This window comes from Elaeis guineensis, chromosome 9 (genome assembly GCF_000442705.2).
Source record: "Elaeis guineensis isolate ETL-2024a chromosome 9, EG11, whole genome shotgun sequence".
NCBI classification, from domain to species: domain Eukaryota; kingdom Viridiplantae; phylum Streptophyta; class Magnoliopsida; order Arecales; family Arecaceae; genus Elaeis; species Elaeis guineensis.
This window is the reverse complement of record NC_026001.2, coordinates 453,191-481,182: the sequence shown is the minus strand read 5'-3', so window position 1 is coordinate 481,182 and position 27,992 is coordinate 453,191. Positions and strand designations below refer to the sequence as shown.

Below are 27,992 nucleotides of genomic sequence, written 5' to 3'. Positions count from 1 at the left end.
TGTTTATGCATTGAAAAAAAATAGCCAAGATGGTCATGCACATGATTTTCATGAACAAGAAAATTATCAACCCCCTACATCAAGAATGTTGATCAAATTTGAAGTGCTCCCAGTGCAGTCTTGATTGATTAAAAAATTATGCATTTCCACTTGTACATAAAGTCGCTGTTGGTATAGCTCAAAGTCAACCCACCTATCATAGCTTAACACATGATAAGCAATTTCAAACAATCGAAGGTAGTTACAACTTTATAAGAGAATTTATATAGAGAATGATAGTTATGGTTCATCTCTTAATTTTTGACTCCAATCCATGCTCTCTCATCTATATAAATAGGGTCAAGGGATGCTAAAGGGAGAAGATTTGATAGCTTCAAGCTTGTATAGCTAGAGTCTCATATGGTTCGTGCATTTCTTTTTTTTCTTTTTGTAAATTTATAAGTTGCCAAAGCCAAGAATACATCATTATGCTTTTTTCTTATAGGTCAATGAGCTAATTTCTTACGAGGGTGTTTAGAATGGGGTGATCCAATCAAGATCAAAGATGATATGGATGAAGATGATGAGACTACTGTGTTTGATTGTACTATAGTGATTCTATGTGATGGTGATTTAAATCACCCCCACTTCTCAAATCACATCCCAATCCAGTGATGGAATATCCATTCTCGAAATTGAAAATTTAAAACCACCCCAAATAGTGATTTTAGGCTGGAATATAAGGATAAAAATATCTCTCAGTCTAGCAAAAAAATTGATATATCAATATATCATTAATATATTATATAATATTATATATATGATATTATATTATATTATATATTATTTTTATGATATATATTACATTATAATATATTATTAATCATATTATAGTCATATATTATGATTCAATGATAATTTTAAATTAGAGTAAAAATATCTTATTATACTTTATATTTGTATAATAAAAATACTTAATATATTATTTCTATTTACTTTTTTTAATAAAGTAAATATTCATGTTAATAAATAATATATTATCAGTATAAATAAAAATATTAACTATAATAATAATTAATATATTTTTATAGGATTAACAATTTATAGGATTAATAAATATATTTTTATATAATCATTAATTATTAATATATTAATAAATATAGTAATATTTTATTTAGAATATATTATATATGATTAATAAATATATTTTTATGGAATATATTATTATATTTGGTATTATATAATCAATAATCTTGATTCTTATAGAAACCAAACAGATTGCTCATGGATATCCGAGGTTCTTTAATCATCAAATCATGCTCTATCAAATACAGTGATCTTACATCACCAATGATTATATCACTACAGAATTTAGATTATCGATGATCTAATGATCCTATTTGGATCACCAAATGCCACATGTAGGTTTATAAGTTGTGAAGACTAAGAAGGCTGATAAAAAATTACAGAGGTGAGAAGACCAAGCTATTCAAGCCGGCCTTTTTTGATCAGGTTATCTACCAGTCCAAGATATCAAATACACAAATTAAAATATTTCACACCGCTTTAATATTTTTTTTATATTTTTATTCTTTATTATGATTTAAAGATCTTTTCTAATTTAGACATCAGAGTGTCCAGCTAAAGCCTATATGATGAGCTTTTTTTTTTTTTTTTTTTTTTTTAATTCTAGTCTAGCTGCCTCCATTCAAAAAAAAAAAAAAAAAAGAGCAACATGTATTGTAAAATTGAAGAAGGTGATGTCTGCTGTTTTAGCTGGCGAAGGGGAAAGCATCGTCAGCGTAACACCTGCCTCCTAAGTTTTTGTCCAGTCCACTTCTAGAAACCAAAACGGGCCCGCCAGTTTCCAGTCTCTTTTGTTTCCCCGTTTCCTGCTCTTTCTTCGTCTCTGTTGGCGCCCAGTTTCGTTGTGCGGATTTTGACGGAGCAGCAGCAGCACGAGCCGCACTGGATTCGTTTTCTTGCCGTGTGCGCGGCACTGGGTCAGGGTCAACTCGAACACACACCAGACCGATTGGCAGGTAATTACGGTTGCACATCACGCGGCTCCCCAGTTGGTTTTGTTTTTGGGTGGGGGGGGCGGAATCTAATTCTACCCCCGGGGTTGTTGGTAAATCTTTGATCTTCTTGTGGGCCCGGTGAAGGCAGCGCGACCACTGGTTTGGCCTCGTTACCATGGTCACGATGATGCACCCCGGTACCGGTACGGTCGGTCCCCAAATCCCCCATCGCCGTCGGTTTCTGCACTCGAGAAAGAATTCGATCATCGCAAGACAAGATAGGATTTCGGCCGTTGATTTATGTGCTTTGTAATACGATGGCATTGTCCATTATTCGGAATGCCATAATTTTAAAGAAAAATCAGAGTTCGTTTGATCCCATGGGTCCCTGATCTGTGGCTGATGCGAGGTGAGCGACACCGATCGGGAAAAGGCACCATCTCCGTCAATAAATAAATAGCAAGGGTCAGAGAAACGCAAAGAACGCGAAAAAGGTAGAGGGCCTCTGCAAAGCCGCCCCCTTCCTCTCCTCCTCTGCTCCTTTCCGGTGGTCCGAGAGGGTATTGTGCGCCTCTCTCTAAAAGTCCTCCTTCAATCCACCATCCACCCGCCTGATCGCAGCGCGCAGCGGATAAGAGGAAGAACAAGATGCATTCGACTCACCTGCTCCTGGAAGAACCTATCAGGATGGCTTCCATCCTGGAGCCATCCAAACCCGTATGTTCTCCTCGTCCCTTCCCTCGACCATGATGCCCTTGTCCTTTTTTTTTTTTTTCTCCTTTAGAAGAAATGGAAAGAAGGGGAAAACTTGTCCTCTCGAGGATATTTCACTTCTAAAGCGCAGGTTGTTTTTCTTTTTCCTTTTTTTTTGAAAAAAATACGTATATCGTCGTCTGTTTGGAGTAGTTCTGTTTTGATGCCCGCTTTAGTAGAAAAAGCGAGGCAAAATCTCGGTGAAAGATCGAAGAAGGATGATCTTTTGCCTACACCGATGCTATTTAACTCGCTAAGCGTTATTGATTGAATGATCTGGTTCTGCAGAGCTTCTTCCCTGCGATGACCAAGATCGTGGGGACGCTTGGTCCCAAGTCCCGAACCGTGGAGGTAATCTCTGCCTGCCTCAAGGCTGGGATGTCCGGTACGCCTCCTCTTCTTCTTAGATTCCTCTGATGTAACTATTTCTTTTCTCAGTGTTGCTATTACCTAGTCGTTGAACGGGCTTTTGGTATGTCTTGTTTTTACAATTGTTTTTTTTTTTGGGTAACCTTTTGTGGCAGTGGCTCGCTTTGATTTTTCATGGGGGAACGTCGATTATCACCAGGAAACTCTGGAGAATCTCAAGATGGCTATCAAAAGCACCAAAAAACTATGTGCTGTAAGTTCATTAGAAATATCTGATACCTGATAATAATAACCAACATCCATCTGCCGGTTGCAAATCTTGTTCCGCTAGGTCCCTCTTTTGTTTTCTCGAACGTTCAGTTAGAAACCATCCCGTTTCAAGATACTAGGCGAGTAACCTATGCACCTTTACATACTTTGATGCCAACACATTGGAATACTTTGAAGTTTGAACCGTTGAAGTCTGCATCACTATTCAGCATCTTTTACCTGCCTCATTCTTCTCTCTTCCTTCGAACTTATTTTTCTGCCAGTTGTCCCAATCAGGCTTCAACTAAATCTGTTGTTGATGCTACCCATATTTTTCTATTGTGTCATGTTGTTTCTATTGATGATGTGATTTTAATTGACTGCATATTCCGACTCTTTTTCCAGGTCATGTTGGATACGGTGGGTCCAGAGCTGCAGGTTGTTAATAAGAGTGAACTTGCAATTTCACTCGAGGCAGATGCATTTGTTGTTCTGACCCCTGATCAGGAGCAAGAAGCCTCCTCTAAGTTGTTGCCGATTAATTTCAGTGGATTGTCAAAGGCAAGCAATGGTCATCCTCAAAATATTGCCTGCTCCTATGTTTTATGATGCACCATAGATCTCATAAACTTCTTTTATAATATGCATTAGTCTTCAACTAATTTATTGTGCTTGTTTGATGGAATTGTTATATATCAATCTGATGCCCATGCCTGCTTCTCCATGCAATTTGCATGAATTCAATATGTATGCTTGAACCCTGTCTTCTTTTCCCAGACATGCTACTGGTAGCATTTAGAATAAATCTATGTCATTGCACAATTTAACACCATGAAACCATGTGCAATCTCTTTTAAGTTCCGATATGCATTTAATTAGTCTAGAAAAAGAGGGACTGGTGATGGTTTTGATAGAGGGAACTACTTCTGACCCACAATTCATAAAGAGCCAAATTTACGTGCCAAAAATCCATTCAATGAGTAAGGTTTCTTTTATGTTGAAAAAAGTAGAAATGCTAGAGTGAGTTTTTATCTCATGATTAGAATTCTCTTGATTAAGATGACATGTGGACAACATATTCTTGAAAAAATATAATGAGTAAAATATGAAAATTTAAGAAACATTTGGGTGGAACTTAGTTACAAGACAACTCAAAAGTCTAACTCCTTAGACCAAAATACTCAGCCTAGAAGGAGATCCAAGTTGCTCTAGTCTTAAGAAAGATGTGCAGTTAGCACTCTAGAAATCAAGTTAGATGTTATGAAAAGTGGTGAATAGAATATAAAAGGGTGGTTGTTGTTGAGTGCAAGAAAAACAAAGACGATGGTGGTTTTATTACATCATAATGAATTTCTACTTCGCTTAATGAAGTTTGTGCCACATTTTGGCATGCAGATATGTGCACTTGCATCTCTGTTGTTACTGTATGTTATACTGGTGTATAGCAGTTGACACTTTCTCAAGCCTGCCTCATCAACACATGGTAGACATGCTATTCCATAAACCAATGACCTCATTTGCCTGCACATGCTTTTTTATTTTTTATTTTTGATGTTCTATCATTCTTGATTTTACAAATCTGACCCAGCAAAACAATCATTTAGATTGCTGCACTTGAAATTCAACTTAAAATGTCTGTGTTGAAGCTATAAGACAATATAACTTCAATTTTCAATTTTTTGTTTATATGTAATTGTTTGAATCTTGTAATTGCAGGCTGTGAAGCCAGGAGACACAATATTTATTGGTCAATACTTGTTTACTGGAAGTGAAACTACTTCAGTTTGGTTGGAGGTATGACTTTGGTAGACATAGGTGATTAATTTTTTTTTTTTTTACCTTGTGTTTAGCTGACTTAAACAATTGGCTCACTTGCTTGATTTTGCACATGGACTAATATGGCTTGCTAAAATTGCTACCTTCACCACCAGCTTGAGTAGAATAAATGTCATTTGCTGACTCAGTGCATGAGCTGAACTTGATAGATAATGTAGGAAATCAGTAACCTAAAATTGTAAGCAAGGGTAGTTGTTTCTAACCTTGCCGATAATGTTATTGTATTTGTATGCATTCTTAAGCAAGCCTTGGGGCTTTGTGGTGCAGGTAGCTGAGTTGAAAGGCGATGATGTTGTTTGTGTGATAAAGAATACTGCTACCCTGGCTGGATCTCTATTCACTTTGCATATCTCACAAATCCGCATTGATTTGCCTACACTTTCTGATGCTGACAAGGAAGTAGGTGATATTGTTTTTACATTATATGTATACTTTCCAGTGTAATGACATGTTCTGTGGCCTTGCATGTCTACTTAAATTCTCATTTTTACATGATTCTTTGAGTAGCTAGGTTTTTTGAGCAGCTGCATGCACGGGATCTTGTTCTTTGGATAGATATCTATTCATTGTTGAAGGTTAAGTGGTGTCATTGCCTATCTTGTCATTTGATGTGAACATGGATGATGGTTTCCTAATTATGAACAATGAACTGGCTTATCATTTAATTCTGTCTACGACATACGATTCTAATGTGTCTATTGTAGAGCGACCATGGAAAACATCAATCATGAAGACCATCCTACAGGAAGAAGGATGGCTTTGATATTCCAACTTTGGAAAAAGAAGGGAAGGGAATAAAAGTAGAGTAATTGACTTGCATCAGAACATGCTCCATTCTTTGAGATTCCTCTGCTTGTCTTTATATTGTTATTTTTGGTTTATAGCCAAGGGTTTTCTTTTTTTTTTTTTTTTTTTTTTGCTATCCAAAATATCAAATGACTATATCCTATGATATATGTCATCCTAAGCCAGTTTGCTAACTGAGAACTGTTTGAGAAGAAGTTAGGTACAATTTGCGACAATTTCTACTCTTTTCATATGTAGATAAATCTCAATATGTTCTCAAAGTTTTCATTTTCAGAAGCATTTAATTCATTTTGTGTTGTCAATCATTTCAGGTTATTAATACATGGGGTGTTCGAAATAAAATTGACTTCCTCTCATTATCTTATACGAGGCATGCTGAAGATGTTCGACATGTAAGGCCATCATGTATTGCTTGCCTTTTATCTTTACCTCTGATTGAATTGTAGTTGACTTTCTATTCCAATTTGTATTTGTTCCACACTTGATGCTCTGGTTTTCACTTGCTTCCTTTTCCAATATTTTATTCCACAATGGGGTTCTGTTATTCGGGGTGCAGGCACGAGACTTCCTCTCAAAATTGGGTGATCTTAATCAAACCCAGATATTTGCAAAAATTGAAAACATAGAGGTGGGTTGAAAGATATTTGTCTCAACTAGTCTTTTTTTTTTCTTTTTACATCTTAATTTGGTAATGTTCTTGCAGGGCCTAACCCATTTTGACGAGATTCTACAAGAAGCAGATGGCATTATTCTGTCACGGGGCAATCTAGGAATAGATCTCCCGCCTGAAAAGGTTGATCATCCCTACTTAGCTTTTTTAGCAATTAGATGGAATACATGCATTATTATTTATTCTTTTTATGAAAGATGCCAATGCAAATAAGTATAATAAAAAAGAAGCCCTATAAACAAAGGTTGAATCTTTTGTAGCAAGCTCAATCATTTGCATCTTAGTAAAATACCAGTTTTATTTATTTAACATCAAGTTAGGCTAAATGGAATCACTTGATGGAATTTCATTTCATTTAACTGGATTTTGTTGATGGTAGCTGATTTCTTGCTCTTCTTTGTTTTTTAATTTAAAGTTACTGCTGCACACAAGTTTTACAGTTGATGCATCACAAGTTTGACAACTTGTTTGACATGCTGGTAATTTTCTATATATTCTCAGGGACACTAACGGCATAATAAACAATCACTATCTCATATGCATGGAGCACTTGCACTGCATGAAGAAATAAACACATTGTTGTGTATTCATCTAGACATATGACTATGTCATCGAGATATGGGCATGGCTTTACAAGTGTAGGGATAGGTAACAAATTTTTTTTTTTGTGTGGAACTAAGGGCAATCAATGAGAACCTGTACATTTTTAACATATGCTCATAGTGTTACAAGTGGATCATGCTTGACACTTCCTCACAGAATTTATATTTTGATACATGGCATGCCAGGGTTTGTATTTTTATTTCCTGATCCTCTCATGTATATGATGAGTTGCTCCCTTTGCATGTGAAACTATTCCCTGGCATACTGGTTGTGAATTTACCTGAGTTAAATGATATGGAGTAGAGAATCTGTTGTCCCTAGCATAGTTTGCAGATCTTGACAATTCATCATTGTATATAACCAAGCTGAAAATTTTCACTTTACCTCTGTGGTAATGAGTTTATGGTTCCATTACTTCCCAGTCATTGAGATATTTTTTTTTTTGCTTTGCCTGTCAAAACCTTTAATGAAAGTTTCTCGGAACATAAACGGAGGTGAGGATGGATGCCAATACATTGGAAAAGGAAAGATGAGTTTGGAATAAGATCAAGGTTTTATGTCCGGTGGGACAGGAGGCGTCCCAACTGTCCCATCATGTTCCCATGAGAAAATGGGATCGGGACGGGCTCGGGACTCAGAAACCCATCATTGCATGGAGAGAATAAGAAAGAAGAAAGAAGAAAGAAGAAAATGAAGGAAAGATGAAGAAAAGGGAAAAATGAAAGGAAAGAAGAAGAAAAATGAAAAAAGAAAGGAAGAGAGAAGAAAAAGAAAGAAAAAGGAAAGGAAAGAAAGTAAAGAAAAATAAAGAAAAGAAGGAAGAAAGAAAAAAAGAGGAAAAGGAAAGAAAGAAAAGAAAGAAGAAAGGAAGAAAGACGGAGGATATCTACTAGGATGCATGATCAAAATTGCTGTTGGGACGGAATAGGACAGCGGGGCATCCCATTCCATGGAGAAAATGAGATATTTTTGTTCCACGGGTTTAAAATCTTGAATAAGATAAAGCTTATTAACTGTGTTTACAATACTCATTTATAAATTTTTTAGTACAATATTTTGAGTTTGAAGAAATTTCAGAAAGCTTGTGGCAAGAAATTGTTGTAGACTATAGGGCAGACCACTTTAATCCAGAACATGTCACGTGGTCAGGATTTGACCATGGACCTGGCATGGGGTGAATTCTTTTTATTCAGCAGAAATATTGGACATGAGAGTGAGAAATATCTAATAAAAGCAACAAGCAAACAAAAAAAAAAAAAAAGAGAACTTTATAGAATCCTGACAGGCTTCTGAACAATATATGAAATTTCTTAGGTATTTTAAGCTACTGCCATATAAAATTTTGTAATTTATGGGATAAAAAGCTTTTCTTAAGAAATCTGGAAACATGATATTTTTCAAATTTGGGAAACTATCTGACAGTCATTCCTGATTTATATTCTACCAATTATTTTTTACTAAGGTACAGTGGGGCACCAACTTTTTAACCATTATAAGTTATCTGAACCTTGTAATCTGATCATCACATCTTGTTTGCAGGTCTTTTTATTTCAAAAGGCTGCTGTCTACAAGTGTAACATGGCTGGTAAGCCTGCTGTGATTACTCGTGTTGTGGACAGTATGACTGACAACCTGAGACCAACTCGTGCAGAAGCAACTGACGTGGCTAATGCAGTACTTGATGGTGATTATGTTTTAAGCTTTTGATTTTCTATATTATTTAATTTTGTTATTTCACATTACATTCATCTCCTAATTCCATCATGAAGTTTATGCATGGAAAACTTGCGATGCTGATTCTCAGTCTTGATTTGTTTCAGGAAGTGATGCAATTCTTTTAGGTGCTGAAACTCTTCGAGGATTATATCCTGTTGAGACTATTTCAACTGTGGGTAAAATTTGTGCAGAGGTCAGTCTTTTGCTCATGCTTACTAGTGTAACATCTTTGTCGATGCTTATGTCTTATTGCTGAGCTTGTGAGGAAGGTTTTTTTTTGAATTTTTGTTGTGATTTGACTTGATAGGGACTGCATGCAAAAGGATTTGTCATGCCAACTAAATATTTCTGCCAAGGCTTTTGTGTGAGGATTATCTTAGCTGTAGTTGAGCTGTTTTCCTTGTATAAAGCATGGGCCAGCTTATAAACATGGTGCAAAGTGGTTCTTTTGGACATAGTATTTTTGTGACTTGTCCCCTGTTATTATGATTTTTATAACAGATACCAGATGCAAAACTCTTATTTGCATTTCACTTGCTAAGTGACCTGATCACCTGTCTGGTGTCTGAATTTTGAGATAAGCAACGATCATGTCATAGTCAGATGAGACTAAGAAAGAAACATAAAAAATATTATTTAAAATGTAATGTTTTAATAAAGGTAAGGGTATAGCATTCTTTTCTTTAGTTTGACTAAGAAAAGGTTGTATTTACCTTTGTATCTATCCATGGTTCTTTAGTGTCACTATAAATTCTTGATCTAGCTTTATGGTGGGCTCCAGTAAAATATGAATTAATGATTTATGACAGTCCATTGAGAGAAGGTTTGGTAGCTTATTCAACAGGATCATAAAAAATGTGGAACATGTTGGGTGGAGTAGAGATTTGCAAAAGTTCTTATATTGTTATGATTAAGGCAGGGTAGGATGTCTCGTCTGAGAGTTACATAGATCATGAATGGATGAAAAAATCACTGTAACCTCTTCTTTTATGAAATTATTTTTTTATTTTCTTTTCTTGTATTTCTTGTAATATTTTAATAAAGCACTGCATGCTCCCTAGTGATCATTATAAGGGCCATGTGCATATCCTCTCCCTGGTTTTGCATATTTTTTATTTCTTTGGATTTGCACTTTTTTGTTGCATTTCATTGTAAGATCTGCTTTGCAGGCTGAGAAGGTTTTCAATCAGGATTTGTACTTTAAAAAGACTGTGAAATATGTTGGTGAACCGATGACCCATTTGGAGTCTATTGCTTCATCTGCTGTATGTCTTCCCTTTATCCAACCTTAGTTGACTAAGCATATTTTTCTTCTAACTTACATTTACTTTAGAAACTAGAGACAATAAGAATGGTTTTTTTTATTGGAAATGCTCTTTAATGAGTTTGCTATCATGATCTTGTCTAGGTACGTGCTGCTATCAAAGTTAAGGCTTCTGTTATCATTTGCTTCACGTCATCGGGAAGAGCTGCAAGGTATTGTTGTAAAATACAAAAACTACTTGTTAATGTGCCTTCTGCTAACTCAGTGATGCACATTAATTTTTTCCCCCCATTCATTCACAAGGTTCTAATATGTTTCTCATTATGTAGATTAATTGCAAAGTATAGGCCTACTATGCCGGTATTGTCGGTCGTTATTCCTCGGCTCAAAACAAACCAACTTCGATGGAGTTTCACTGGGGCTTTTGAAGTAAGTGGGCTATCTTTAATTTTTTATAGTTAATTTAGATCATGCAAGCTGTAAGTACTTGGAGCAGGATGTTGTTTGTTGTTATTTTTCCATCTTAATGGTTTCATAATTCTCTCAGGTATGAGCTTAACATAGTGGTTGAGTTAATTTTATTTTTTGTTTCTTACATCACATTTTAATGTGTGTTTGTTTATTTTATTCTATTCTATGCCTTTTATCTATTGTACCCAAATTAATAGAAGTGTTTGTTATGGACAGGCTAGGCAATCGCTCATAGTCAGGGGCCTTTTCCCCATGCTTGCTGATCCTCGACATCCTGTAAGTTTTTCTTTTTCCTTTTATAAGCTTTATTTATTTTACAAGATTCAGTCTTTGGAAAATGGCTCAACATTCTTGTAAGGTTGCTAAATTCTATGCACAAGAATTTCAGTGTATTTCTTGTATCACATCAAGGATGTATATCAGCATTTATAATGCACCCTGACTATAACAAACAGGAGATAACATTTCTAATTGGAAACAAATAACGCTAGTTCAAATGGTTGTTGAACCCAAGGTGGAAGTGGCAGATGGGTAATCCAATATCATGGACGAAGAACTGGTTGGCTATGGGTCATAACAGTTGAAGTTTGTGGATTTCTTAGAGCTGCAGGCATGTGGGATGCTTGGTTCTGATTTAGACTAATGTTCACCTCTCTCTTACTAACATTCCTTGTTGCTTTTAGAAAGAATCAAATTTGCTCATTGATGACTCTCTATTATATATAAGCACATTATATGCCTGAGATTCACTTATCATTTTCATCAGCTAGAGGCCTGATGTGTTACTGTTGTGCTTCTGCAGGCGGAGTCTACAAGTGCCACGAATGAGTCTGTTCTGAAGGTTGCTCTTGATCATGGCAAGGCCTCTGGTGTGATAAAGTCACATGATCGAGTTGTTGTCTGCCAGAAAGTTGGGGATGCGTCGGTGGTGAAGATTATCGAGTTAGAGGATTGAACAGCTGCTTTTTGGTGACTCTGCATGATGGTCAAGTTCCAACTGGAGCTTGATACCTATAATTTATTGAGTGTATGCTGAAGCAATTCCTGTTCCATTTAAAGGCATTATACAGCCAACAATGTTTGGTGTTGGTTACAGACTCCGAATTGCATGTTGATTCTTCCTGTCATGTGTAAGGCAATGCCGGAGTAGCTTGCAAATATTTGCATTTTGCAATCTTGGATAATTGCTAAGATGCTCGTTTTTGAAGCCTAGGCTTGGTGCATTGTGATGGATGTTTACATGGAGTTTCTGTGCATGATGACTGCATTGCATAGGTAAGCAGGCTGGTCTCTTGTGCAGGTCATTTGACATGCCATGTCATTGAAGCTAGCTTGATTTATCACCTTAGGGCCATTTAAACCTTGGTTAAAGGTACTGTTTTATTCAAGTTCTAGTTGATGCACATTGAATGGTTTTACCTCTGGGAAATGCGAACGCTGAACAGTCGACTGGAACCAACATCATCTTTGGTGCTAGCACCAGCAAATTGATTGGTGTTTGGTTTATTGCAGAGAGATGATATGATTCTGCTTCAGGTTCTAACTCTGGACATGCGTATGCCGAACCAGTGGTACCGATAAAATCTATGGTGCTGGTACCAGCAAATTCGTTTATTGCAGAGAGATGCTATGATTCTGCTTCAATGGTTTTGGGTCCATTAGAGGTGCTTGTTTTTCCCCTTTTTTGAGGGAGAAGTCAAGGTGAAAAAAGAGTGATATATTTTGCCGGCGCTACGATGGTGCAAGAAATTATATGTAAACCAGCTTAGAATCTCATGTGATGCATATGATGTGATTATATATATATAAATAATTTGTTATTTTAACTTCCAGCGGTTTGGTTGATTTTTATATTTTAACTTCCAGCGGTTTGGTTGATTTTTATATGTTGCCCGTTGTGATGGTAAATTAAAAGGGATCGTCCAATGTTAGTGACAATGAAGAAGAAGGTGCTAGTGACAATGAAGAGGAAGATGACCGTAGACACAGCAAGAGACGAATTAAATAAAATATTAAAATTTGATAATATAAAATAAGTTATAGATATCTTATAATTTTTAAATTTGGTAATCAGTGATTTTAAATATTATTATATTTTCTTACTGTTTTCTACTTAAATAGATTTTTAATAAAAATTAAGTCTCGAAAAATTTTTAAATTCATAATAAATTCATCAATATATTATGATGATATGATTTAACTATCATTTGGTTAATATTTGCTTGTTTTTTAATGGAAGATGGTTGGGGTTGTGTTAGATATTTTTTTTAGACCGATGATGATGGACTGGGTTGGACCTAGAGTTTGAGCCCCAAATCTTCGTATGGATATTTATCTCTTCCAAACTCCTATATATAAATATCCAACTCGAAATTCAAAACCCAAGCCACCGGCTAAGCTTTCCGTTTGCTCCAAGCCTCCATCTGATTGAAACCCCAACTCCTAATGACTTGAACCGCTCCAGCCTCGTCACCGGCCTCGCGGTGGTGCTCACGATCGAGGACGTAGCCGTGGAGGGCTTCTGCTCGAGCTCGTGCGGCCTCCATGCGTCATGCCTCGTCGCCGGCGCGGGCAACGTACATTTGGGTGGAGAACATGGAGGGACAATGTCTGGGGCAATGCGCGTGGCCGTTCCACCGGCCAGTCTACGCCGGCGTCCGCATCCCTCACGGTGGTGCTCACGGCCGAGGATGTAGCTGTGGAGGGCTTCTGCTCGAGCGTGTGCAGCCTCTATACGTCTCGTCTTGCCGTCGGTGCCGGCAGGCAGGCGCGAGAAGCATACATTTAGATGGAGAATGCGGAGGGACAGTGCTCGGGACAGTGCGAGTGGCCGTTCCACCGGTTGGTCTATGCTGGCGTCCACATCTTGGCCACCAAGGTCGCCCCTTCCCCCAACCTCTCGAGTGTCCGCGACGCCCGCGCGTGGTCCAGTGCATATCTGGACCTCCCGTCGCTCTATGCCGTCGCCTTCCTCCCCATTGTCTCCGACATCGGCCTTCCCGTCGTCCGCAGTGGCGTCAAAACCCTCCCCCCTCCTCTGCCACCGGCTCTGGCTCTTTCTTCCATCGACTTCTGCGACGCATCTTCGGCGGAGCACTGGGCGAAGGCAAATAGGAAAGCTACGCGTGAACCATATGGCTCCCTCTCGCATTCTTCTCCCACCGCATGTGGAAAGAGAGAGCAGGGTGACAAAGTAGGGATACCTTCTGCAGAGCGAAAAAGAGAGAGAGGGCAGGGTGGAAACATGGGGTTATATTCTACCAGTGCCGCAATTGTGCAAGACGTTGTGCACAAATGCATATTGGCAACATACACATGTGATGAATGTAACATAAGAGAGAGGGGGAGGGGTGGATAAGGTGAAAAAACAGGGATATGTTTTGCCAGCGTCAGTGGTGCAAGAAATTGTGTGTGTATATACATACATTCTGGCAGCGTATGTGCGATGAATGCAACATGGGAGGGTGCTTCAACCGTTCATTTGGGCCGTTTTTGTTTGGCTAATTGAAGTTCTTGGACCCGCATCGAGCTATGGATAACATCTCTCCCTCTATCTGGTTTGGTCGACGCAACCAACCGTCTCAAATGGCGACTCTCGGCTTCAATTCCCCGGGAATCCAAGAAAGCCATAGCACCTGTTATAGAAGATTTTTAATTACGTACGAATGCGGGTAGAGATTATCAGAATGGTGTTCCTGTAAAATAAATTCCAATCAGAATTGGCTCCGACGAAGATCTTCTGATGATAAAGTCAGGAATATGGTGCAACAGAGGAGAAGAAAGAGGAAGTTTCAAAAGTGCACGAGTATAATGGGCACACGCATATTTGGGAGTCTCCTCTTTACCTCTACTTATAGAGGATTGGTGGTGCGATGGGCCATACGGATCACGTCAGTTAGCAAGTGGATCTTTCAGCCGTACCATTAGCAAGGAAAGTGATGTGATATGGGCTTGGTGGGCATGTGGGTGGCAAGTGAAACGACAGTAATATATTCTAACTTGACATGTTTGGACAAGAATCATAATTAATCATTGAGTTTGCTTTGTTATTCGATGCCCGATCCCTCCTTCGACGTCGAAGTTTGGAGTCCAGGAGGTCCTTACTGTTAGATGGAGAGTGCTGGCCAGGTGGGGAGGGCCGGCTAGCTGGTTTGAACTCCCTTGTAGGCAGGAATATAGGTATTGGACTTTTAAAAGGTCCTATTCGGAGGGTCATTATGGCGGGGACTACCTTCAGAGTGATAGGTTATAATAGTAAAGGACCGGAGGTTCGGTTAGGAGTAAGGATCGGCTCAGAATCCCTAGAGATAACACCAAAGCTGAGTTTTTAGATAATGATATGAAATGACATATTCTGATTTGACTCATGCGGATAAAAATCATAATTGGCACATCTTGACTCGTATTTTAGATAAAGAGTTGTTGCCCAATACGTCGAAGCTCAAGAGCTTACGAATGTCTTCATCACCGGATGCTATTGGCCAAGGGGATCGACTGATTTGCCCAAATTAGTTTATCCATTGGTCGACTATAAGGGAGGTCGGAGGCCAAGAAGAAGACTAGAAGGTCCTTCGAAGCAGACCGTCCAAGGTCAGCGAAGGGTCGGACAAGTGAGGCTCGGCACAACTTAAGGGTCAGTTTAGCCCATCACATGCGGCCCGAAAAAAGGTCAGCCCCTCGGTATACAATAGGTTGTAATAATGCATGATCTAAAGACTGATTAGGTGTAAGGATTGACTCAAAATTTTTAGAGATAGTCGAACCATCCTCGGCTCAACGCCTGGCTCCCGCATGCCATCTTGGGGAGGATCGGATAATGTATGGATCGGTAGGGTATCAGAACCCATGGTTGAGTCAAGGGTCGGTGCCGTAATTTTGGCAGGGGTCCCTTCTTCAATCAGGGGAGTATTAAACATTAAGGGTGAAAGAACAAGGGATCATTATGATCATGTCTCATCACACAGGGCTGTGTGAGGTGTTTTAAATATCTCTGACAGCGGTCATAAATTTTCTCGACGTACAGTTGTGGAAGGGATGGTGATGTGACAAATAGATGGAGTGACGTGACTGGATAATGGAGCCCAACTAGTCCACATGGGGAATTATTGTGTTCCTCAGCTTGAGCTCCAGGCGAAGATTATTTGTCCGATCCTTAATCATCCTCCGAAGTAGGCAGTCAAGGGTTCGTATCTCCTGGTGATGTGCTTGCTACGAAGATTGAAATAAATAAGACGATGTCGAATCCCTGGGGGGATCGGTTCCTCCAAATAGTTGGCAAAGTTGAGCTTTGACGATAGTGGGATACCAGCCCCCAACAGACTTAGTATCGTCTATCTTTTTCTCTCATAGGCATTCCTTGGGAATACCCAGTTGGTGAGCTTCTATGTCGGTCATCAATAGAGTTCAAACAGTGCTCGGGGTACATCATATCGGATAGGGTCCGAGGTCTCCACTTTCATTAGCTCATAGTGGATGTATTACCCTCCAATATATGCCTCCTACTCCCGAGTTCGAGGCTTGAAAGATTTAGAGGATGAGAGTATAAGAGGTGGTAAAAGGTAGGTGCCCATTTGGAGTCAGGAGGGCACCTTCTTCCTCCCTTTCTCTTTCCCTTTTTTTTAGAAATGAAATTGCTATGTCATCTAGCTATTAATAGCTAGGGAGGAGAGAGAGTCAATTTTTGTGTGACTCAAAGGGCAGCATCTTATTTTGAAAACTCTCCATTATTGATCATTTCTCAGTAGGCATTGACCAATGGGGAGGTGCCAATCATCCTCCATCCATCGGTTATCGGGAGTCTCAGGCTTGGGGCCGCGCTTGATCTTTATTATTGTGAAAAGAGACTTAGGGTGCCAGTTTCACTCCTTAATACTTTGAATCTCATTTCGAGCACTGCACCTGGAGGTTCTCTGTCTCTATTTCTCCAAGTTGCCAGCCATCTTCTCTGGTAGCCGTTTTCCTTTCTCTCGTTCTTTCCTTTTGAACGACAGGCGGGCTTGTCCTTTTCTTCATTATTTTCTTTTCTTCTCTAGTCAGTTGCTCTTTCATTCTTCCTCCATTCATGGGTAGAAGGAATGATGTTTCTTTGTTACGAGTCCCTCTCTTGAGTCACTAGTTTACCAAGTTGGGGTCGGCCAAGAGATGCTATATTCTGGATGCCAAAGTTGGGAGGGGAGGACTTTCGTAGCTCCATGCTACTACAAGAATACAAGATTCCTCCTTTGAAAGATCTGCTATCGGAGCAGGTCCTCTTTCGTGCTAGGCTGAGTTTAGCCAATTCTGGAGGTCAATTTAGTTGGTCCTATTTTTTTTTAATTATCTTTAATTTACTAACTGGGGCAATGTAGGGATGAGGTCGGAAGAGCTCTAAGCACTCTGAAAAGGGGATGCCCAGTGAGAACTTAAGATACTTTGGAAGGGAGGCATGCAGCAACAAAAGAGAAAGGGGGCCCCTTCAATTGCTGGTGGGGTCACTAAGAAGCCATGGCCCATCAGAGCGAGCACTAAGAGTGCGCCTTTGGTGATCTCTCCACCTAAAGTTTTTCTAGCATCTGTTTCGGAGATCGCTGTATTTCAATTTAGCAAAACCTTGGCCAAGGTAATCCATTAGATGGATTTGATATTTTGAAATACAATGTGGACAACCTGATCAGAGTTGACAGTTGAACTCTGGGGTGTCCTATGATCATTTTGGTCAAGGGGATGAATTATATGAAAACTATATCCGCATGGGTTCTAAGGATGTTGTTCTACACATTCGACCTATCCGATCGTCGGGTACCATTGCTAGATGGTCACTTCGATTGGTACAGAAATTTATTTCTGTGCTACCGGCTTAGGTTCGGACCTATGAGGTCACACACATTAGAGTTCATGATCCGATCGGATGGTTGATCAACGATTAAGAATCGTTCTAGGGTTAAATGATCAATACGATTGACATTTAACCCAGTGCAAGTATTGCAGGAGGATCGATTAGCAATTCGATTGCTAATTGGCTTAATTTGATTAAGCCAATGGGCTAAGATTAAGTCTAATTAAATATAATTTAATTAGATTTATTTTGAGCTTGATTGGATCAAGTCCAATTGGTTTATTGGGTAAGCCAAGTGCAAGGAAAAACTAGTCCTAGTTCAACTAGGACTTGGGTCAATCTAATTTCTAATTTGATTAGAAGATTAAATCAGATTTAAATCTAATTTAATCTGATTAAATTAGATTCTTAATTGGGTTAAGACCTATTTTAATTAGGTTGATTTAATTTTGGTTTGATTTGATTTGGGAAACTAAATTAAAACAAGTCATAAGATAGAATCCTAGTAAGACTAGGATTCCACCTTGCGCCATATAAGCCTTCCCCACGCCCTCTCTATTATTCAACGCCAATCTCCACTTATTTTGTGTGATAAAAGCCCTCTCCCAAGTCTCTCCCACGTTCACAAAAGGTCTCCTCTCTTCTTTCTTACATGGAAGGAGGTTTGGATCAAATCAAAAAGGAATAAGTTTGGATTTCGAATTCTATAAGATAGAGTTTTAGAAATCCAAAACTCTTTCAATTTTGCACCGAATTTATCCAAATTTTTTTTGAAATTTTCATGGCTTTTAGGGTACACATTGTGTACCCTTTGCTGGTAATCCATACATGAAAATAAGGAGGAGGTGCTCAAGAGTTGGGCACCCCTTAACTTGCCATGTTTGGATAAGCCTTGACTAGGTATTTGACCTAGACAAGGATTCTATCATATCTCTCTGTATAAAATGAGTTTCTTTGTGAAATTTTAGGTGAAGATAGAGATTTGAGAGACCTTTGTGCCATCTAAAAATCAGAGAGAAAGACCTTTGGGTCGTGGAGATGTAAAAGATGCAAGTGAGGGTGTCTAGAGAGAAAAACGTGAAGAAGAAGAAGGTCTTCTTCTAGGTTTTTTTGTTTTCATATCTTTCCTCCCTCCATCTTGAGTTTCCTAGAGAGTGTCTCAGATCTGAAACTCCTCCTTTTACTTTCCATCTTTGGAAGAGTCCAAATCAAGAAGAAGGAGGCACCTGATCAACCATCAAAGAAGGATCAGCGCAGTACTAGCATACTGTGCTGATTTCCTGAAGCAGAACTTCTGATCGAGATTCGTGGGCTCGTGTGGACGACTCCTAGAGGTTGGATGCATGTGCGGCTTGCAACATCATCCTTAAGCCCGGATCAGCGAGGTTAGAGCGTCTAACTTGCAAGGTAATAGATCTGATCTATTGTTTAATACATACATTAGATGTGGTATAGAAACATGTTGATATGATCAACATATAATTCATGCTATATTTATATATTTTAATTTTTGATTTAATGCTATATAATAATCATGTAATAGGATCTTAGATCTAAAGATTCTCTGATTTTAGAAAATAAATTTTGATTTATTTTAGTCTTCCGCTATATGATCTTGAAAAAGTTTCAAGATCTAACCCTCAAATCCTAGATCTGATTCCTACATGTGGCACAAGAAATTATGGATACAACCCATGATTTCATAATTTTTTTTAAATTTTTAATCGAAGATCAATAGGGCAGAGTCATGAATGTCTTTTTTTTTTTGTGTCGGAAGACTAATGTGATAACCCGGCCCGGCCCGAGTAAGAATCCCAGCCCAGATCAGCCAAAGCCCGAAAAAAAAAAAAAAAAGAAAAAAAACAGGGGAGAAGACTCCCAAATGGAGTCTTCTTCCTCCTCTTGCCGGCTTCCAATCGGAGTCAGAAACGAGCTCTCTCTGGCCCTATTTAAGGAGGAGATCCCTCCTCTCTCCCTTCCACCGAAGATCCTAAGCCCAGTCGGCGGCAATCGTCGGAAAACCACCGTGGAAGACCCATCCCTGTGCCCATTCAATTACTCGCTGGAAAAGCTTCGCCGGCGTCGGAGGTAAGCCTGCTCCCTTTCCTCTCTTCTCCCCCTTATTTTCCATGCCAGTGTGCATGCTCGCCGGCGACCGGAGTCGCCAGATTTCTTTGAGAAAAAGGAGAGTTTTCAGTTCCATTTTTCTTTGATTGCCGGCGCCGGTGGTCAACGCCGACCACCGATTTGGCTCTCCTAGTGTCGTCGAGTCGCTCCCCTACTACAGACGGTCGCCCCACGCCGGCTGCATCGCCGGTCGGAACACCAACGAGGGGACCTCACGGTCCCCTGTTTCGGCCCAAAAGAAACCCACGAGAAAAGAAGAAGAAAAGAAGAAGAAGAAGAAGGAAAAGAAAAGAAAAAAAAAGAAAAGAAAGAAAAAGAAAAGAAAAAAAAAAAAAGGAAAAAAAAGAAAAAAAGAAAAAAAAGAAAAAGAGAAGAAGAAAAATAATATAATAATAATATAATAATAATAAATAGGATTTTCTCTCCTCTCTCTTTCGTGAAAAAAAAGAAAGAAAGAGAGAAAGAAAAGAAGAAAGAAAAAATAAATAAATAAATTAATAAATAATGATATAAATAATAAAATATGAGAAAGAGAGTTTCTCTCTCTTCCCTCTCTCTCTTCAGCTTGAACTAGTATTTTCTCTCTCTAAAATTGGACTTTCTCTCTCTAAAATTCTCTCTCCTAAGATTTTTAGAATTTTGAGAAGAATGATGATGAATTTAAATGATCCTCATGATGGATTTTTGATCTGTGATCGTCGGATGGTACACCGACATCTGCTTTGATCAGATCAGGTATTTTTAGATTTTATTTCTCATGATCTTATTGAATTGTCCACATGATAATTTCAGCATGATTCGATCATTATCGATCGAATTTGTTGAATCATATTGTCTGAAGAATTCAAGATGAGTTTTCTCTCTCTAAAATTTTCTCTTTCTAAAATTTTCTCTCTCTAAAATTTTTTCTCTCTAAAGTCATTTCTCTCTCTCGATCGATTTCTCTCTCTTGATCGATTTATCAATGAGAAAATTCTTTCAATAGTCCTGATCTGATTCCAATGAAGAATCCTGATCCATGGTTGTCAGACAGCGTACTGGCACCCACCTTAATCAGACCATGAATCTTTAGATTTGATCATCCATGATTTCGATCTTGCCATGACTTGATTTGATCATGTTGATTTTATCAATCGAGATATTGGACCAATCATAATGTTGGATTGTGTCATCTGATCAATTCGAATGGTACCTTATTGATTTCTCTCTCCTCTACTTATCTCTCTCTACTTGATTTTATGAAATCGATGAAGAAATCTCGATCCTATTACTTCGAATCCGATTTGATCTGATAGTCAAACTTTGGATCATTTAGGTCCTAATTAGATTTTGATTAGATAAAATTAAATGATCGGACCCAATCTAAACCGTTGAAATATGATATTCATATTCTTTCTAATTATTGAAATTGATTCTGTATAGGATTGTGGATGTTTGATCATGGAATATCACGATATGATCTACGAACAAATTTTTGGAAAAAAAATTTATAGAATTGTGGGTTTATTGGAATGCGTTCGAGGTAAGTAATGTTTCATCTTTTCTAGATTTATCGACAAATTATAATATATTTTTCTGACATGATTTGTGAAACGATGCATGAATTGGATGAATAGTATTTTGTTATGAAAATATCTTATTTGAAATGTTATAATGAAGCATGATTGAACATATTGATTTCATGATGCATTATATTGATTGATTTCGATACTACATGATTATATATTTTATTATCGAAATTAGAATATGAAATATGATTTATGAAGAATTATGATATAAGAAACATTATGAATTGACAACCTGACTATGTAAAGGACCCTGCCAATGGGGGCATATACGTTGGCAATTGATTTGTCCTGAGGGTTTACGTCGTCAGAGAGACCAGCGACAAACCGTCAGAGAGACCAGCGGTTCTGAAGGACTTGGCTGCCAGATGATTCACAGCTCACCGCAAGAAGATACGTGGTGTTATGACCCTACCACAGAGAAAATATGGTCATAGCTCATGGTTGACAAAAAAAATTGAAGAATGAAAGAAATTGAAAACTGAAAGAAACTTGAATTTTCGAAAAAGAAATGAATTTGGTATGAATTATATTGCATAATTGAAATTGATTTCGAATTGATGAACTTTATATGCTCATTTTCTATAAATGATTATTTACTTAAATGCCTGATGAAATCTGTTTAGAAGTGATCATTGCTTACTGGGCTGTCTAGCTCATTACTTCCTATTTTATTATTTTTACAAATGTTGAGGAATTAAGATGATACAAGATATTAATGGAAGAGTGATCAGAAGTAGAATCCCTATACTTTTATTTTAGGTTGAAAGTCTTATTGAATTTGATGTAAGGACTATGAATAATTGTTGAATTTATTGAGACATTAAAGAAAAATTTAAGTCATTATATTTTAGATTTAAATTATTGACTAATTATTCCACTGTTGTTTTAAGATAGCATGATAAGATGCCTTGCATGCTTATGGGAAGAGTTTTCTGTGAGTATGCGGCGGTTGCCATGACCCTCGATTCACAATCTCGGTCGGAGGCGTGACAATTATAGTGGTATCAGAGCATAAGTGGATGAATTATGAAACATAGAATCAGATATAGAATGGGTATAGGTGGGTGGATAGACACTAGGAACATTATGGTATAGATCTTTGATGATTGTAGTGGGAGAAATATTTATAAATTTTGATTAAACATTGAGATTATGTATAAAAGGATCGCAAGAGATTATGACATATGGAGTTTGAAATATGATGGATAATCTATAGATCATGATATGATTAGTTAGATCTTGATTGAAAGTAATTATAAAAGGATTGACATAAAATTGTATTGTGCATTATGGTTATTAATTTGATCATTGGTTATTCAAGTGAATCGTAAGTTCAAATTCGATGTGAGAATAATACTATAACATTACTTCTAGTTGAGAGGTTGACTATTATTGGCAAGATAAAGATTTGATAATAAAATGTTATTCCAGAATGGGCTAAGAAATTTTTTTTATGATGCTTAATTGGAATATTTATCGAAATTGAATTTGGTATGTGGATTATATATAAAGTGACATATTAGGATGAATGCATATTTGAGGATATTACAAAGAACCCTATTTCTTATTGATGAAATCGATTATGAGGTTGTAAAATATTCATCGTACTGGAATCTTTAATCATCATCCTTAGATCTAAATAATGGATCTTATTATGTCTCTTGGAGACTACATGATGTGTATGAAATTTCAATTTAAAGATTTCGTATCTAAGTTGATCAAGAGATTTTCTGATATTATTGTTGAGATTGTTAATGAAAAATTGATATCTTTAGATTAAGATAAAAGATCTGATTTATATTTATTTCAGATTAAGGGATCCATGTGAATTTATAATTTAAAAATTTTAGATTTAAGAATTGATATGGAGTTTTCTTTGCTTTTGTTAACGAGGTCCCTAATTGAATCTACTATTAAATAGAGATTTGATTTTTTTGAAGCTTGTATGATTGTTATGAAAGGATATTTGATAGATATTGAAGATCCTGATGATAGAAATTTTAGAAAAAAAAATAATGATTTGAAATTTTTATATATTCTGATTATGTCCAAATTTGGTGGAGTATCGAAGAATTTTTTTTCTTCATTAATTTGACTTATAAGAATTTTTGGTTTGAAAATTATCGAATTGAATTGATATGAGAATTAAGATTTGATTCATATTGATTATAGTAAATCTATATGATGGTTTAAATATGATATTGGACTCAAGGGTTTATCAAGATTTTTGTACACCAGTAAAAGTATGAATGAGAATCGAAAGTTAATCTTTGACTTCAATTGAAATTTAAAATTTTAGATCTTTTCTATTGATAAGATAAAGAAATAATTTGATCAAATTTTTTTTTTGTTGAACCTAAAAAATTTTGATTGGTAGATCAGAGTGCGCAGTGAAAGCATGGTAATCTAGATTACTTTGAGTAAGTCAGGAATGTTGACCCTTTGAGTTAAAGAATTATGATAGATGATATGGTTTGATACAAAAAATTTATTGATATTAGAAAGAATAATATTTTAAAATTTTGAATCATTTTAGATATCCTAATGTGATTTTTAAAAGTAGTGCTTCCACCTACTATGCTACAAAAATATTTAGCATCCTAATTCTAGGATGAGTGGATCCTTGATTTTTGATTTAGAATATTTAGAGATAAATTTTCTCTATCCTAGAATTAAATTTTATAATTTTTTATTTATTAGGAAGAATTTGAGATCGTTTATCGAATGATGATTTTGATCTTAGATTATTATACTCAAATATTTATCTCCAGGATATAATAAAATTTAAAGTTGGACTCTTGTGATCATTATTATTTCTCTGACTGAATAGAAAAGATTGAGGTTATCTATTAATATTGACAATTATTCTACAAAAGATGGATTGAAGTTATTTTTAATTTAATTTGATAATAAATCGATTAATTAAGAGTTGTTAATGTTTAGATAAAGAAAATTGATATACTTACTTAGAATAGAGACATTGATTTTGATTATAAGAAAAATATAGTTTTGATTTAGATCAATTTTTGAGTTATTGATTTTTATTATGCAATGACTTAATGATAAAATTTGCTTCAAGAATGAGAATATTTAAGAGTTTGAGGGTTTGAGTAAGAAAATTTCAATGACTAAAAATAGTGATATTAATTCTAATCAACATTGGTGATATTGATCTTTATGAAATGACTTAATGATGAGGTTGTATCGAGAATTAAAATATCAAAAGTTCGAGAATGAGATTGAAATGATAAATTTTCAACTTTTGAAAGTACGAATAAGAGAAAATATTTTTGAATTTTGATTGATTAGGATGTCATAGTATAATTTACGATAGTATGTTTTCCTATCTTATGATGGGTTGAAATTAAGAGTGGTTAATATTTAAAAAAAAATGAATGATGATGATGAATAAAGTTCTTATGCAAGAATAGAGACATTGATTTTCTTCTACCTACAAGAGATGGATTTAATTTTAATTTGAGTCGTGAGATATTGAACATGATTTTTATAAGAAATGAGATCATAATTTTGAAATCTTGAAATATTGAAAATCTTTGAGATGTTGATCTTGATAAATAAGAAAATAGATGGTTCCGTTTCAGATCAATATTTGATGTATTTACTTTTTCCTTATGAAATGATTTAAGAATGAATTTATATCAAGAATTAGAATATTGAAATATTTGTGGATGAGATTCAAGTAAGAAACTATGAAGACTCAAGCAAGAAAAATTTCGAGGACGAAATTTCTTTTAGAGGAAAAGAATGTGATAGCCCGGCCCGGCCCGAGTAAGAATCCCAGCCCAGATCAGCCAAAGCTCGAAAAAAAAAAAGAAAAAAAATAGGGGAGAAGACTCCCGAAGGGAGTCTTCTTGCTCCTCTCGTCGGATCCCAATCGGAGTCGGAAATGAGCTCTCTCCGGACCTATTTAAGGAGGAGATCCCTCCTCTCTCCCTTCCACCGAAGATCCTAAGCCCAGTCGGCGGCAATCGCCGGAAAACCACCGCGGAAGATCCATCCCTGTGCCCGTCCAATTACTCGCCGGAAAAGCTTCACCGACGTCAAAGGTAAGCCTCCTCCCCTTCCTCTCTTCTCCCCCTTCCTTTCCATGCCAGTGTGCATGCTCACTGGCGACCGAAGTCGTCGAATTTCTTTGAGAAAAAGGAGAGTTTTTCCGTTTTTCTTTGATTGCTGGCGCCGGTGGTCACCGCCGACCACCGATTTGGCTCTCCTAGTATCGTCGAGTCGCTCTCCTCCTGCCGACGGCCATCCCACGTCGGCTGCTCCGTCGGTCGGAACACCAATGAGGGGACCTCACGGTCCCCTGTTTCGGCCCAAAAGATACCCACGGGAAAAGAAGAAGAAAAGAAGAAGGAAAAGAAAAGAAAAAGAAAAGAAAAAAAAAGGAAAAGAAAAGAAAAAGAAAAGAAAAAGAAAAGAAAAAGGAAAAAAAGAAAAAAAAAAAAGAGAAGAAGAAAAATAAAATAATAATAATATAATAATAATAAATAGGATTTTCTCTCCTCTCTCTTTCATGAAAAAAAAAGAAAGAAAGAGAGAAAGAAAAGAAGAAAGAAAAAAATAAAATAAATTAATTAATAAATAATGATATAAATAATAAAATATGAGAAAGAGAGTTTCTCTCTCTTCCCTCTCTCTCTTCAGCTTGAACTAGTATTTTTTCTCTCTAAAATTGAACTTTCTCTCTCTAAAATTTTCTCTTTAGATTATTTCTCTCTCCTAAGATTTTTAGAATTTTGAAAGAAATGATGATGAATTTAAATGATCCTCGTGATGGATTTTTGATCTGTGATCGTCGGACGGTACACCGACATCCACTTTGATCAGATCAGGTATTTTTAGATTTTATTTTTCATGATCTTATTGAATTGTCCACATGATAATTTCAGCATGATTTGATCTGATCGATCGAATTTGTTGAATCATATTGTCTGAAGAATTCAAGATGAGTTTTCTCTCTCTAAAATTTTCTCTCTCTAAAATTTTCTCTCTCTAAAGTCATTTCTCTCTCGATCGATTTCTCTCTCTTGATCGATTTATCAATGAGAAAATTCTTTCAATAGTCCTGATCTGATTCTAATAAAGAATCCTGATCCTGGTTGTCAGATAGCGTACTGGCACCCACCTTAATCAGATCATGAATCTTTAGATTTGATCATCCATGATTTTGATCTAGCCATGACTTGATTTGATCATGTTGATTTTATCAATCGAGATATTGGACCAATCATAATGTTGGATTGTGTCATCTGATCAATTCGAATTGTACCTCATTGATTTCTCTCTCCTCTAATTGTCTCTCTTTACTTGATTTTATGAAATCGTTGAAAAAACCTCGGTCCTATCACTTCGAATCCGATTTGATCTGATAGTCAAATTTTGGATCATTTAGGTCCTAATTAGATTTTGATTAGATAAAATTAAATGATCGGACCCAATCTAAACCGTTGAAATATGATATTCGTATTCTTTCTAATTATTGAAATTGATTATGTATAGGATTGTGGATGTTTGATCATGGGATATCGCGATATGATCTACGAACAGAATTTTTGAAAGAAAAATTATAGAATTATGTGGGTTTATTGGAATACGTTCGAGGTAAGTAATATTTTATTTTTTTTAGATTTATCGATAAATTATAATGTATTTTTCTGACATGATTTGTGAAACGATGCATGAATTGGATGAATGGTATTTTGTTATGAAAATATCTTATTTGAAATGTTATGATGAAGCATGATTGAACATATTGATTTCATGATACATTATATTGATTGATTTCGATACTACATGATTATATATTTTATTATCCAAATTAGAATATGAAATATGATTTATGAAGAATTATGATATAAGAAACATTATGAATTGACAACCTGACTATGTAAAGGATCCTGCCAATGGAGGCATATACGTTGGCAATTGATTTGTCCTTAGGGTTTACGTCGCCAGAGAGACCAGCGACAAACCGTCAGAGAGACCAGCGGTTCCGAAGGACTTGGCTGCCAGATGATTCACAGCTCACCGCAAGAAGATACGCGGTGTTATGACCCTACCACAGAAAAAATATGGTCATAGCTCATGGTTGACGAAAAGAATTGAAGAACGAAAGAAATTGAAAACTGAAAAGAAACTTGAATTTTTGAAAAAGAAATGAATTTGGCATGAATTATATTGTATAATAGAAATTGATTTCGAATTGATGAACTTTATATGCTTATTTTCTATAAATAATTATTTACTTAAATGCCTGATGAAATCTGTTTAGAAGTGATCATTGCTTACTGGGCTGTCTAGCTCATTACTTCCTATTTTATTATTTTTACAGATGTTGAGGAATTAAGATGATGCAAGATATGAATGGAATAGTGATCAGAAGCAGAATCCCTATACTTTTATTTTAGGTTGAAAGTCTTATTGAATTTGATGTAAAGACTATAGATCATTGTTGAATTTATTAAGACATTAAAGAAAAAATTTAAGTCATTATATTTTGGATTTAAATTATTGATTAATTATTCCGCTGTTGTTTTAAGATAGCATGATAAGATGCCTTGCATGCTTATGAGAAGAGTTTTCTATGAGCATGCGGCGGTTTCCATGACCCTCGATTCACAATCTCGGGTCGTGGGCGTGACAACTAATGTGGTAAAGTCACGGATGCGTCAGGTGGAGGAGTGAGGACAGAGGAGCTCATCGAGGAGTGAGGGAGGGGGGGGGG

At 36.6% G+C, this 27,992-nt stretch overlaps 1 protein-coding gene across 1 annotated transcript; it reads left to right on the top strand.

The window, feature by feature from the left end:
• The first annotated feature begins 2,487 nt into the window (after positions 1-2,487).
• LOC105059219 (pyruvate kinase 1, cytosolic) lies at positions 2,488-11,948 on the top strand. The gene is made up of 16 exons (XM_073243305.1): positions 2,488-2,717; positions 3,042-3,138; positions 3,278-3,375; positions 3,777-3,932; positions 5,088-5,165; positions 5,475-5,606; positions 6,326-6,406; positions 6,571-6,642; positions 6,718-6,807; positions 8,827-8,971; positions 9,108-9,196; positions 10,173-10,268; positions 10,412-10,479; positions 10,597-10,696; positions 10,955-11,014; positions 11,541-11,948. Exons 1-16 carry the CDS (start codon positions 2,649-2,651, stop codon positions 11,691-11,693), a joined length of 1,584 nt encoding a protein of 527 aa, XP_073099406.1. The 5' UTR covers positions 2,488-2,648; the 3' UTR covers positions 11,694-11,948.
• Positions 11,949-27,992: the final 16,044 nt, after the last annotated feature.

Coding starts and splice junctions, on each gene's coding strand:
- LOC105059219 (XM_073243305.1), top strand. CDS start 2,649: ATGCATTCGACTCACCTGCTCCTGGAAGAACCTATCAGGATGGCTTCC. Junction 3,139..3,277: donor CCTCAAGGCTGGGATGTCCG/GTACGCCTCCTC, acceptor CTTTTGTGGCAG/TGGCTCGCTTTGATTTTTCA. Junction 10,697..10,954: donor GTTTCACTGGGGCTTTTGAA/GTAAGTGGGCTA, acceptor TGTTATGGACAG/GCTAGGCAATCGCTCATAGT.